At 37.1% G+C, this 15,000-nt stretch overlaps 1 protein-coding gene across 1 annotated transcript in view; it reads left to right on the plus strand.

Annotated features, from left to right (window-relative positions):
* Positions 1 to 15,000, plus strand: part of LOC149787643 (CD9 antigen-like) — a 119,378-nt gene that overhangs the window by 67,470 nt on the left and 36,908 nt on the right. The window contains exon 2 of the mRNA XM_089973822.1: positions 12,956 to 13,156. Within this exon, the coding sequence (XP_089829948.1) occupies positions 12,956 to 13,156 (201 nt within the window). The remainder of the gene's footprint in view (positions 1 to 12,955; positions 13,157 to 15,000) is intronic.

The raw sequence follows: 15,000 nt of genomic DNA on the forward strand, positions 1-15,000 counted from the left end.
AATATATTTATTGGATCGTGGCCGGAAAAAAAAAAAAGGTTAGGAACCACTGTTCTAGTTAATAAAATCAACGAAGGAGGAGCTAGTGTTGTTCCCTTGGCTTGGCAGTTCCTTATAATCAGTAAACTTCAATAGTTACAGAACAATTATAAAAGATCCAGAAATCGGGGTTAAATCTTTATCCTGATAAATAAGACGAAACATCTTGCGTTTCTACTAGCAGCTATAACATTTAATGATAGTGTTAATCTCTGTAGTTCACGGCCAAGGGATTGACATCTCGCCAATACAAAACGACTCGTAAGGCAGTATATAAATCCTCACTTTCCAGTTCTTTTCAGTGTATTAGCTACCTCTCAGGAGAAATTTGGCTGCGTCCAAAGTATTGTCTCCTCTATTTTAGTTTCCTTAAATCATTTGAACTGACTCCAGAATCGCGGTATTGATACTGTTAGGAATAGGGAAGAATATGGATTTTTGTCGTTTCCTTCCTGTACTAACAGTAAGCGCTATCATCCGGGATGACAAACTATCTTTGCTGTAACTCAGAAAAAGACTGTACAAGACGGAAAGTCGCTTAGCATGATAGATGGTTGGGTTTTGGGGGTTACCTAGTCCCGAGGCTTAAAGTATGGCAATTCGTCCGTCCGTCCGTCCATCTGCAGTTGCTTGCTACTACGCTGGGGAACATATTTCTGATCTGATTTTGTTGAGACCAAGAAAATGGGCCTAAGTCATAAATAGTTCTTCATCAAGATCTCGCACCTGTCGAGTTCGACAATGAACGAGGTCTACGAATGTTGGTGAGTTGGTTTTGCATCTGACTTGCTGAGCTTGTTTCCGCTATTGAGGCCATATTTCTGATCCGACTTTGATAAAACTTGGTGTAAAGACTTGTATTATTCATACTTCTGATGATTTTAATTGTGAGCGAGATACAGTCGTATTAAAGGGAGTGATCTTTCAGTTGATTGAATGTGCATGTTACAATTCTGGAGGCCATATTCTGATCCAGGTTTGATCAGGCTTGAAATGTAGGCTTGTCTCATAAAGATATTGAACGAGTTCGATAACTGACGAGACTCAGAAATAATAAGTTAGCTTGTTGCTACTCTGGAATCCTTATTTCTGATTCGAATGTGATCAAACCTGGAAAATAGACGTGTGTCAGCAACACATCTGAAACGCATTTTGATAATAATTGAGAGTCATGCATATTAATGAAGCGAACTTGTGTCTGATTGGCTGAGCTTGTTGTCGCATTGAATGCCATAGTTCTGAGCTGATTTTAATTAAACATGGAAAAGAAGCCTATATGATCAAGATTTTAAACCAGTTTGATAAAGAATGAGATCCATGCATATTAACGATATGATTTTGCACCAGATTCAGTGAATTTGTTTCGCTCAGAAAGTTTTATTTTATTTTGATCAGATTCTGAAAATATGCTGATGTTATTGAGATCTCAGACGAGTTCATTATAATGAGGAAAGAGCCACGCACATTAAGTAATCTTGCATTTTATTGGATGAGTTTTTACTTCTATGGACGCCACAGTTTGGTCTGATTTTGTTCAGACTTGGAATATAAACTTATATTGAGATTTTAGTCGAATTTGGACACTGATCGAGATTCAAGGATATGAATGAAGTTATCACGCTTCTCGTTTGGCTGATGGCATTTGGTAAATGGGATAATATTATGGTGTACGAGTTGTATTATGAGCGAGATCGATACGTATTGAAGAAACCACTGCATCTGACTGGCTAAGATTATATCCCGTGGGAGACTTATTTTGGATACGATTTTGATCAGACCTGATACATATGCTTATCTCATCATGGTCCAAGGCTCTGTTATTGTGAGGTGTATGCATATTAATTAGGTAATTTTGTTCTTTTATTGACCGAGATTGCTACCTCTCCAAAGAAAATATTGAACTTGGTGAATTGGTCTTATCAAGATCCTGGATCAATTTGATTTTGAGCTAGAGATACGCATGTTCGATGAAACGATCAAATTACGTAAGTTGGTGGGTGATATCAGGCCCGCTGTGGCCTCATTTCCCCCTTGATATGGGAAGACATAGATATTAGATGTTTTCTGATTTCATGGTGTTTGTTTTTGTAATCATATCATTATATGGTTTTTTTTTTTTATCTTATAGGTGTTGTCTAATGTTGTAAAGCGCTTAGAGCTTCTAAAGATTAGGCGCTATACAAAGTCCTCATCATTATTATTATTATTATTATTATTATTATTATTATTATTATTATTATTATTATATACCTGTTAAATCTTTCTGTATCTTTTGTATGGGATTACCGATGAAGATGTCCCTAGAATAGTTAAAGCATAGTACACTCTTCATTCAAGTTAAAATTCCTTTTTGTTGCAGACAGGTCGTATTAAATTTCATGCATCATAAGAACCATTCGTACAAATAGTTTTTCATTTTTATACGAACACTTTTTGGACACAAGGGGAAAAATCAACTTCACGCTTTATGTATGTGTAACTTTTTAGTTTGAATGCAAGACATAATCTAAGCCCAGTGCCCATGCTCCCTGTCGAGATTGCCATGCAGTGCTTGTGTCGTATGTCTGGTCGAGATGCCATGCCGTGCTTGTGTCATATGTCTGGTCGAAATGCCATGCCGTGCTTGTCATATGTCTGGTCGAGATTCCATGCAGTGACAGTATCATATGTCTGGTGGAGATGCCATGCAGTGGCTGTGTCATATGTATGGTCGAGATGCCATGCAGTGGCTGTGTCATATATATGGTCGAGATGCCATGCAGTGCCTGTGTCATATGTCTGGTCGAGATGCCATGCAGTGGCTGTGTCAAATGTCTGCAAAGGCTGCAATAGAAATGTTTTTATTTTGCATATTTATATAAAGATATGTTATTGATGGAGTTGAGACGACAGAATCTTATGATAAAAAGAGTCTGCATAGGTCGTCCAGTGCTTTCTCCTTTTTTATTATATTCAGCGACTCCGATTCTTTCTTTACAGTTCTCCTTTGAAATAGTTACACTCGTGTTTACAATGAAAGCGTGCCTCCATGTTGGAAATATTTTCTGAATAGCTAAAAGCTGTTGTCTGCACCATAGTACTTTTGCTTTTGTGTGCTTTGAATTTTCTGAGGGTTTTTTTTGTCGAGGAGGAAAATCTTTGAATCTTGACAAATCAGCAGATTGGATGGGAGGTTTAGTGTTAATCAGTATGTCGTGCCTTGTTAAATAGAAGAACTAACCGGAACATAAATTCGTGTTTTATCCACTTGCTTCAACGAATGCTTTACACGTCTTTTGAATTTGTTACGTTTATTTCATGTGTGCTGACATTTTCATACCGATCAGTTAACTAATTTAAATAACAATCATGTAAAAATTGTATAGCGGACGATGCAGTTATTTGACATTTGGCCTTAATATTTGCCCTTAAAATGCATCATGGAGAGTGATACACCGTTCCTGGATTTCATGGTATGTAAAACCTTTGGGGATTTATTCTAGATTGAGTGGCAGCTTTTTTCTTTTATAGCCATAAATGATAAAGAATATTTTCACGTTTTTGATTGGCTGATTATATAGGTGAATTGTGCACCAAAATGACCTTGTTTAGAACAGAATGGACTTAACGGAGAAAAACAAGAGATCGTACATTTTGACTTTCAATAGCATGTTCTTGATTCATTTAACATTCTTTGTCAGAATCTTTCTCTTTAAGATTATGTTATTTTGGAGTCTCATTTTACAGTGCATTGGAAGTTAGTTGACCTCTGACCTAATTATTACTCTGGGAGATACAAATTCTAGTTGTCATCCACGCGTGCCAAAATCATTTAGCAGCAGAATAAGGGTATGCTTAATGATCTAATTATAAATACAAATGTTTTGAGGAAATTATTTTTTTAAACCCCCAAACCTTGTTAGGCTGAATGTAAAGGCCACACCCAGATGACTATCCAAAGTGATGGTTGTACAGGTGTGACTTTACTTCCTCCCAGCCCATTTAGTACCCTGGATTCACAAGCACGGTGAAAGACATGCTCATTGACATGTAGCCAAGTGGTTAGTGTGCAGGACTCGTCCCAAAAATAGTGCTTTTTCGAAGCCAGATCAGACTTGGCACGTCTTCTAGGGTGGGGGCAATTTACTCTGGTTTACATGAGCATGATATAATCTTTCTCGTGTTGCTGCTGTTCAGTAATTACCTAACAAACACACAAAAAGACCAACACAAACGAAAATAAAGAATGTGTTCGGCTCTTATTTTGAAAGTAGTTGGACTTATTTTTATTAACGGTTGTCTCCGTTTCTAATTTAAGGTCTGTATCTCTTAGAGGATTCAAGTTGTTTTAATTTGCACTCATCCCCTCTGGACGAAGTCTCAGTTTCTACCTACACGCATCTTCTCAACTACTTAAATGGAGATGTGATGTGGTTTTTCAAGTGGAGTAATATGGACTGCCCTATGAAAACCGTTAACGTGGAATGGAAAGTGTCTGAAATAATGGGCTATACAGGTGCGAAGCGAGGGTATTACTTCTTTGGTGCAGACTCCGCCGGTTCATGGTTACAGCGGATGCAATTGTCACTATAGTACCCTCAACTCTATAGTACAAGGGTGAATGGAATATATTAATATTTAGAGATTAGTTTTTGCATGTTTATTGCCTTTTTGGAAATGTCTCAATTATTCCGACCACTACATATACTGAACCAAGCCAGCCATGCCAAGCACTGGAGCTGTAGAGTTGTTAGCATTTATGCCTAGATTTATGCGTGTTGTGACCTTTTGACCTTGCCAACATAGTATTTGCAGTAAGCGTTCTCGTTGAACTAGGTACAAAATGCATGTACGCATCACCATTCCCAGTGAGACTTAAATTGTCTGGTTCTTTTTCTTTTCATTTTTCATCATGCTACTTTAGATTTCGACGGAGAGACGAAATGTTTGCATTGAATGAAGAAGTCTTTCGACATCAGTAAAAGTACTCAGCTTGGAAACCTGATATCTTCTGCAGTTCGTTTGCTGTGCAAAATGCAATTGCACACGCTCCCTTTCATTTCTTTATTCGTGAATTGTTAAACAAGCTGTAAATATCACAGCTTCACAAATTCGATGCTGCATAGGCTTGAGTTTTAGTGATTTGGGAGGAAAGTAGACTTAAGCAAGACGCTGGATATTCCACCACCAACCGCAACATGCGGCTGCCAGGGGGATCGTACTCGAGACTTGATACGTCAAGTTCGATATCGAAAGAATTCTGTATATAATGATTTTTCTAGGATATTGTTTTAGGTTAAGTTTCGCGACTCAGTCTAGTCCCTCTTCAAGAGGTGTTTTGAAACCGTTCTTTCAGATTACATGGATTCTATCCAACTGTTTTACACCACCGTTAGTCCTGCATCAGCCAATTAAAACCTGAGCGTATTCAGCGAATGCAGCTGGAGCAGCTGAGTATATAAGGGGTGTGATTTGAACATAGGCAAAATGGACTTTTTGGGTAAATGGCATGTTCTCCACCGTCAGTCCGTTCGTCCGCTTGAAAGTTTTTTTAAAAAACACTTCCGTCCTCCTAAACTAATGGGAGGATGAAACATGGTCTAGTTGGACCTAAAAGAAAATGGTTGCCACCGCAGCCATGTTGAAAATCTTTTTATCGCTATTTCTCCAGAATGGGTGGTCACATCAGCATGAAGTTTTCACTGAAATAATTCTTATAATATCTAATTGGTACTGAATAAACAATGGTGTCAATCTGACATACAGCCAGGGCAGTCATGTTGAAAATCATTTTGTCGCCATTCACATGAACGGAAAGCCATAGCGTCGTGGAGTTTGCCCCAGAATACTTCTTATGAAGTCTAGTTGATCCAAAATGAAAATGAATGAAAATGATATCGCCTGGACATCCAGTATGGCCAAAATAGCATCTATCTTTGTTATCTTGTCATCGCTACTCTACCTGAATGAATGGTCATATCAACATGGGGTTCTCACGGTAAGACTTCTTATGATATCTGGTTGGTAGTATATAAAGATGGTGCAGATATGACATCCAATATGGCCATCACAGGAGCCATCTTAAAAACCTCGTTTTCATCACTCGTCCGGAACTGAAAGTCATATTGTTGTTTTGTTTTTGTCTTTTTTGTTTTTTGTTTGTTCTGTCCGAAGACATGTTATGGCGTCTAGTTGGTCGGAAATAAAAGTTGTGCTAATGTGAAACATTATAATCTCTACAGCAGCCATTTTGAAAATATTATCACTCATCGTCCAAGATATAAAGTCATGGCAGGTGGCGCTCTGCAGTTTCGTAATTTGCATGGGTTAGAATTTTAAAGAAAAAAATTTCCCCGGCTTTCCTCGCTGGTTATACTGGCTATTTAAAAAAGACCTTGTATATCTTAGGTATAATTCAAGGAACCCTTAATTCACTTTATTTTGGTGTATGATTGATGGGTGTAATATGGGTTATAGAGTATACAGCTTGGCCTTACTCCAGATGTGCACCTTTCAAAAAAGTGCTAGCTCCATTTAGTCGTTTTCTCTTCCTGAACTTCAGAGGTAAATTGTATAAAAAAAGAGCAGATAACATTTTTTCTTTAACACATTAACCCCTGGAGCTTTTGTCATTTTCGCCTGAAAATCGAGTAGGAAATACATTTTGAAAGCTATTTCTGAATAGATCCGAAAACACTAAATCCCTGGTGATCTTTCAATAACATACTGGCTAATTGTGTTAGAAACAGTTTTTCATTGGCTATTGGAATCGCGCATGAGCAGAAGGGTAAAAGTTGGAGGGTTTTTTTGTTGCTAAACGGAGCCATTATTTTTGTATGGATACCACTCTTTATTCCAAATGCCCATCTTATCCTACTTTTTGCAAAGGCTCATCTGTCTGTTTGCAGTCCATACCGGTTTGCCTTAGATCTCAGACCAAAAAGTCTAAAATCCGGACACAAAATCGGATTCCGACCACGGGCGAATTTTCGGTAGAAAAAAGTCGGGTCCAAAAAATGAGTTTTTTAATCTGTATTTTGTGGTGCAACTAGATATTCCAGATTATTTGGTATCGTTGTAGAGAGACATCTGTCTACCTTTCTATAATACCACCCACTTTAGTGTATCATGCATGACCATGACGCGACAGAGCTCTGCAGTAGGCTACTACCTCCTGTCCCGTTAAGTCGTCGCTAGGGGTTAATGTGTTAAGGAGTTCAGATTTCTTGTGTGTGGCATGGATCACGGTAGCTAGGATTTTCTCTTTCACGGACTTATTTTGCCAAGTCGTATTTGCCTCGACAAGTAAAAAAGGAAGAAGAAAAATAACGTTAGCACTGGGACAACATCCTTTCACAATTACACACAGCAAACAAGTAATAAGACTAATTCGTCATCCAAACTGATGCAAACTCGGGAAACATAGTAGGGAAAATCTTCACGAATCATGCATGATAGTTGCTCGGTGGGTCCCGATATTAAAGACATTTTTACCTGTTTTCCATGCCCGGCCCTAGGGCAAGGCTTATGAGGCAACCGCTTTTGGCCCCGTGCATTCAGTATTGGTAGGAAATCAACTCTGTAATGCAATTTTTTGCTTGGGGCCCGCTCATCGCTTGCTGCCTTGGGACCGCACATCCTAGGTTCGTTTCTGCTGTTTTCTACATTGGATAAATTTAAAAGTATTGTTTGTGTGAACCCTTTTCATTCTAAGAAAGATACCCGATTATTGTGATATATAGTAGAGGTACTTGAACTTGAGCTTTTGAGACCGGAAAAAAACAACCTACATGTATGATATTAATCGATGTTATAACCTTTTTTTATGCAGATTGCCTTAGGCAAACAAAAGATTAATTGATCTGTGCAATATTGTAAATGGATAGGGTTGGAATTTTCCCTCTGCAGATAAACTGTCATGTTACCATGGTAACTGTCATAGATTGCACGTTCCAGGACAGTTAAACGTGTGATTCTTGTTTATAAAATGTTAATTTCTCAATAAGGAGTTGGTGGGCGTAAGTCACAATAGCTTCACATACGGACTGCAGAATTTATTTTCTGTGAAATGTTGACGTTGAGATAAGATTAATGTTTTCATAACATCTTTTGTTTTGTTTTTTAAAAAATTTTCGTTTTAACCGCAACTCATTTCAAATATTTACCTTATATACTCGCTTATAGCATCATGTGCCATGCAGATAAGGGTCTATGTTTGTTGTACTGATCACTCCTAACAAACAGATCAGACCCATAGCTGCCGACTCATTATGCAAATGCAGTGCTGGGTCTCTGCAGTTTGCAGTTATGCTCGACTTACAAGTGAGTATATACGTTATACGCCTACTAGTAAAAACATTTAAAAACTAAAACAAACAGTCCAACAGTGTTGGATGCACGTATAGAGACCCTCACAACTTGTTTGAATCGGTGCTCGAGGTTCTTTTAGCTGCTAATGGTGAATCATGCCACTCCACTCACGCGCGTCTTATTCATCATGTTATGCACAGATTGGGAACTTTCAAGTCAAGACCGAATGACTGTAGATGTGGAATAGTTCGAGTGGCGCATGACGCTGATAGCGAAACAAAATTTAGATTTATTTGCAGTAGTATTGGCATCCAAGTTTTTCTCTCCACAGTGCCAGAATGGGTAGCGTGCCGTTACAAATCAGTGGCCTTTTTTTGTTGTTGTTGCTCACAGCCCAGCACAGCCAGCCCAGGTTAACTGTCGTGGCACGACTCAGTTCAAGGTTAAATTTAGATCTAGCTGTTGAAAAAGAAAAGGATGGGCAGAATAAGCTTAAGAACATTGTTTTTTTTGTGTGGTTTGTTTTTTGTTATCTTTTTTTTTCTGATAAAGCTTTGTTTTATGGGTGGGGATTGAATACTGTGCTACATTTAAACATCTAGTCACATGGTTTTCTTGCTTTGTGACTGGTTCCAGTTTGATTATCCGTTGGAAACAGTGCGTACATTTTTTCTGATCATAGGCAGGGCCGGCGCTAGACCCGGCCAGACTATCTGGCGCCCTAGGCAAGGTTAGATTCTAGCGCCCCCCCCCCCCCGAAAATATCAATTTCAAAATGTATAAACAATAAAAAAAATTAAAAATGCGCCCCCTGAAATCAGCGCCCTAGGCGGCTGCCTAGTTTGCCTATATGGTAGCGCCGGCCCTGATCATAGGTATACAATCTAATCACCACACAAATCACCTAACAAATGCGATAACATTATCCTTAAACTTGGAATAGAAACGTCGAGATGTTACTGTAGAAACCAACTTTGAACATTGGGAATAATAACCATGTTCCTTAACCCACCTTCCAACCAAATTACCAGAAATATTGTTCCCTACCCCTTAACTAATTCGATCACGGACCTGTTTTATGTATTAACTGTCATTCTTGGTCCATTGGTTCGATTTATCAAGCTGGCCTCCGTAATCAGCGAATGGGCGACTTGTAAGTTTGTGTATGTCTGATTCAGAGATCAGATTAGGGAGCGCAGCGAGCACGTTACCTCAGCGCTATTATGTCAAGTTATTGTAATTACTTTGCTTTTATATGTATTCGAAGATGATGCATGCAACACCGGACCATTTTTACCATAAACATTATTATTAGGGAACCTTATCAAATTCCTTATAATGTATGAAGTACTTGTACCGCGGTTTTATATTGCCCGTATTGCTTTGCTAACCTTTGACATTGGGAAATGCACTTAATATACCCCTAAAAAAAACTTGGGGGAGTCGTTTAATGGTACACTTGTTTTACAAGGTATATAAAATAAAAGATCAAAGTTAATAATGTAAGAAATAGGAAAGAAAAGCAAAACTGAGTAAGAAATAGAAAATATTAAGCAAACAAATGAGCGTACAAACAGGCTCAAATCCAACCACGAGCAATTTAATACTCGTCAGTTCAGGGTGTAATTTTATGCTATGTGTGCTTTGGCTTATAGTACCTGGTAAAAAAAAAAAAAAAAAACAACAGAGTGCATCTTAATTAAATGGTAATATGATTTTCGCTGAGTAATGTATTTTTCTATGACTAATTGCTGATAACTGCAGTCGAAAATAGTTTCGCTGGTGTCTTGATCGTTATATCATTTTTGTTGTTAACGGCTTCTCCAGTTTCTCAAAATGAGTATTAAGCGACATGGAGCTTATATCATCTTTGTGCACAACGGATAAGAAGTGATTTTGTATATACGTAGTGTAAGTGCTTCACGGAATGGTGCACTGCAAGATTTACATAATTGGAGTGACATCACTGTGCTTTGGCTTTTAGCTCAACCGGTCTTTGTCCGTCAGCCATTGTTCAATGTCCGCCTGTTAACACAGGTTTGTTATCGCTACTCCTCCTAAACTACTTGCAAGATTGCCATGAAACTTAGTTGGTACTAATTGAAATGGTGCTACTTGGACAGCCAATATGGCAACCACAGCAGCCATCTTAAAATCTTGTTTTCGCTTCTTCTCCTGAACGGAAAGACATATCAACATAGGGTTTTCACTAAGTCTTCTTGCGATGTTTGGTTCGTTTTAAATGAAAATGGTTTTAGCGGGAGATCCAGTAAAATTTTGAAAGTCACGTTATCTTTTTCTAAATGGAAAGTCAGATCAGCGCTGGAATTTCACCAAAATATTTGTTATGATGTCTAGTTCTAAATGAAAATGGAGCCGATCTAACATCCCGTTAGCTACGATGTCGTAGCCTCAACTTTATTTTGTTGTCCACGAGGTAGGAGTAAGGGTACTAATATTAGTACTAACATCCCGTATGTCTGTTATGACAACCGTCTTGAAATCTTCTTATTGCTACTCGTCCTAAATGGAAAGTCATATAGTTATTGGTTTTTCCCCAAGAAAAATAATTACGATATTTAAATAAATGTTCCTGAATGAAAACGGTACTGATCTGACTTCACATATGACAAACACCATCAATAAACGTGTTAAAAATCTTGGCTTTTCATTTCTGACTGCAGACAATTGCAGTAAAGTTTAGTTTTATATGTGTCGTCATAGCAACATTAGGTTTTCACCAAGTCTTATGGTGTCTAGCTAGTATGACCTAGATGAAAATGGTGCTGATCTTTCATACAATATGGCTACCACAGTGGTTAATGTGAGAATCTTATCACTCAAAAATAATAGAGATGGTTTCGTCGCTCAGAATTATTAAAAAAAGAAAAGGACTTGTATGGAATTCCTGGAAATTCTTTTCATACAGATCGTCCGTTACTTCAAGAGACTCTCGGTTTGTTTTTAGTACTACTGGTCACAGACTAGAAAAACTTTTATAATGATCTTTCCTACGTCATCTGTACATCAGTTAGTAAAAGGTTGTTATTGCAGCTTCTCCTAAACAGCTTGGAGGATTGCCATGAAACTTGCACACATTGACCCCACCGTCTGGTTGGTTCCAAATAAAAATGGCGCCGCTCAGACATCTAGTATGGCCGCCACAGAAGCCATCTTGAAAATCTAGTTATCGCAACCGTAAATTAGCGAATATAACAATATATAACACACACTCATGTATTACCCACAATTTTTCAGTTGTACGTAAAAATAGATTACCCGCAGGTTTTCATAAGAAATAATAAACGACCCAGCTCTGTACAAAATACTAGGGTACCATATAATGAATCATCTTTTCTTGTTACCACTGAACCGCAACAGAGCCATTTAAATCAAGCTGGATCAATTCATAATTAGTTTCCTCTTGAACCGTCTCAAACATTCCACGATGACGCCATGGGCTCTCTTTGTTAAATGCAGGACCAAAGCCATGCCTATCCGCTAGCGGTAATTCAAAATCATCAAAATAGTCACTACCCATAAATAATCGCCAATGGTGTAAAGTACACACCTCCCAGTTTTACAAAAAACAATGATGACACTGACTACTATTCACAGTGGATTCCGGAAATATGAAATTTTTCTTAAGTCTTCTCTTCGTTAGCTCTGAATCAGAGCCATCTGTGTTAGTTTAAGATTTCAGTAAACACAATAACATTCCCGCTGTTCATAAAATTAGTAAGTTATTAAATTGAAGATGGTGATTTTATGTTGATCTTTTCTTTTTGTTATAGCATCTTTAACCTTCGAAAAACTAAGCTGAAATGTAGAACTATTTAATCAGTGTTAGACTTGTTTACAATTTTGAACTTGGAGCATTGTTTGAAATAGGAAATGAGTCTTTTAAAATATAATACAACACAGTAATACAAGTAAAAATCAATCATATAAGATGCTGGCATATATACCCCACAGGGGGGTACGTGGTAGGGATAAATGTGGATAATGTCTACTTTGTCCTAAATTAAAATGGTATTGAAAAATGTGGATCATGTCTACTTTGTCCTAAATTAAAATGGTATTGATCTGACGGCCATTATGTCCACCACATCAGCTAAACTGAAACAAATATATCACTGAAGAATATCAGAGATGGTTTCAACACCCATCAGTTAAAAGTAATAAATGGTCTTGTCTTGAATTCCTGAAGTTCTTTTCACTAGGAGAGCATCAGTCCCTTTGCAGGACTCCTGTTTTGTGGTTTAGCCTTGTTTTTCACAAACATTTCATCAGAAGTTAGGTCATGTAATCCTGTGCCCAACATATTCGTGATTTTAAATTTGTATCATTTAATGGCTGGTAATCTTCACTTTCACATATTAAATTAAATGCTCATCAAAGACACATATTTTAGCTTTGAGGAGTAAAGACTTAGAGGTGGAGGGGGACTATGTGTAAGTTTTGATTGAGGAATCAACTCTGATTCATGTAAAAAAAAAAAACATACAAAGTGCACGCACACAGTTTATTTCATCTAAATTTTCAGACTAAATAATTCATATAGTGGGTCTTCTATTATGTAATATTTATTCTTTGGTAACTGTCAGTATTCATATTTCTCTTTCAGCTTCTGGGATGTGCCATACTAGGGGTCGGTATTTGGGTACGTGTGGATGAGAACTTCAGTCGCTATGTGAGCAACAATGAGCAGTTTAACATTCTGTACACTGGAGCATATATCCTTATTGCCATTGGTGTGGTCATTATGGTCATTGGCTTCCTGGGATGCTGTGGTGCCATTAGGGAAAACCAGTGCATGCTGGGATTGGTAAGATCTTGAAGTGTTTAAGTCACACCAGTGTTAATATATAGCCAGATATAATTATCACTGCTCTATGCATTGTCATCAAGGATGTTACAAGTGTCTGTTGATGTTTTTGAAAGTAGGCAGGCAAGATATAAGGTTCCAATGAAGTCGTGTTGTGGATCGAATTCATGGTATATTATCCCCATATACTTGGTGCAGCATCTGACTTACAGCAGGTGGGTCACGAGTTCTAAATTTAATTCTCATGTACTGTTCCCGTTTCCCTTGAGCAGGGTACTTTGCCTCAGCTAAGCTTATGGCAAGTGTTGCTTTTGTCAAAAATAGTTGATAACAGCTAATGCCCCTTGTTGAAAATAAAAAGCCATGTTAGATAATGATTCTTATTATGATATATTATCATCTTGTAATCAGTGTCATTGGAGTAGTTGTTAGTGCTGCTATATAGTTAATGGCATGGTGATATGAATCAATCTTGAAGGAATTTAATTATTTTATTCAAATCATTGTAAAATTATTTTTTAAAATTCAAATCAGTGTTTACTTTCAACCTCATAAAAGTTTGTGGGCATCAAGTGGCATAGCTACTTTATATATTATAAGAAAATAAGTCTGTCTTTATTACTGTTTCACAAATACTTGATATTCTGCCAAGTAGTATTTGAGAGCCAGGAGTCCTGGCCATGTACTTTTTTGTGCAAAGTTTAAAGACATGTAAATTATCCTGGCCATGTACTTTCTTTTTTAGCATGAAATTCAAATTCTAATGAAAAGTAAAAATAAATTTGACATTCCTTAACTTCAGTCAGATTAAAGTTAGAATTTTTGGGTTTTTTTGTCTCTTTTAGTGTACTTAATTTCTAGTGTGCTTAATTTCTAGAGTGCTTATGCTTAATTTCTAGTGTGCTTATCCTTAATTTCTAGTGTGCTTAATTTCTAGTGCTTAATTTCTGTGCTTAATTTCTAGTGTGTTTATGCTTAATTTCTAGTGTGGTTAATTTCTAATGTGTGTAATTTCTAGTGTGCTTAATTTCTAGTGTGGTTAATTTCTAGTATGCTTGATTTCTGTGTACTTAATTTCTAGTGTGATAATGCATAATTTCTAGTGTGCTAGTGTGCTTAATTTCTAGTGTGATTATGCTTAATTTCTAGTGTGGTTAATTTCTAGTGTGGTTAATTTCTAGTATGCTTAATTTCTCTGTACTTAATTTCTAGTGTGCATATGCTTAATTTCAGTGTGCTTAATTTCAGTGTGCTTATGCTTAATTTCTAGTGTGCTTATTCTTAATTTCTAGTGCTTAATTTCAGTGTGCTTAATTTCTAGTGTGCTTATGCTTAATTTCTGGTGTGCGTAATTTCTAGTGTGCTTATGCTTAATTTCTAGTGTGCATAATTTCTAGTGTGCTTATGCTTAATTTCTAGTGTGCTTAATTTCAGTGTGCTTATGCTTAATTTCTAGTGTGGTTAATTTCAGTGTGCTTAATTTCTAGTGTGCTTAATTTCTAGTTGGCTTATACTTAATTTCTAGTGTGGTTATTTTCTAGTGTGGTTAATTTCAGTGTGCTTAATTTCTAGTTTGCTTAATTTCAGTGTGCTTAATTTCTAGTGGGCTTATGCTTAATTTCTAGTGTGGTTAATTTCTAGTGTGCTTAATTTCTTGTGTGCATAATTTCAGTGTCATTAATTTCAGTGATGTAGATTTAACCTGTCTGATTTTGGGGTACTGTATTGAGCAAGAGTTTCAGAGTCATATCTCAAATGTTTGGAGAGTACAGCACATGAAACCAGAAAAAAATCATGAAGTACATAACTGGCAACCCTTGCACAAAATTATTATGCCAACCCAA

The sequence above is a fragment of the Sinohyriopsis cumingii genome, chromosome 11, assembly GCF_028554795.1.
Source record: "Sinohyriopsis cumingii isolate HCF-2022 chromosome 11, ASM2855479v2, whole genome shotgun sequence".
In the NCBI taxonomy this organism is placed as follows: Eukaryota; Metazoa; Mollusca; class Bivalvia; order Unionida; family Unionidae; genus Sinohyriopsis; species Sinohyriopsis cumingii.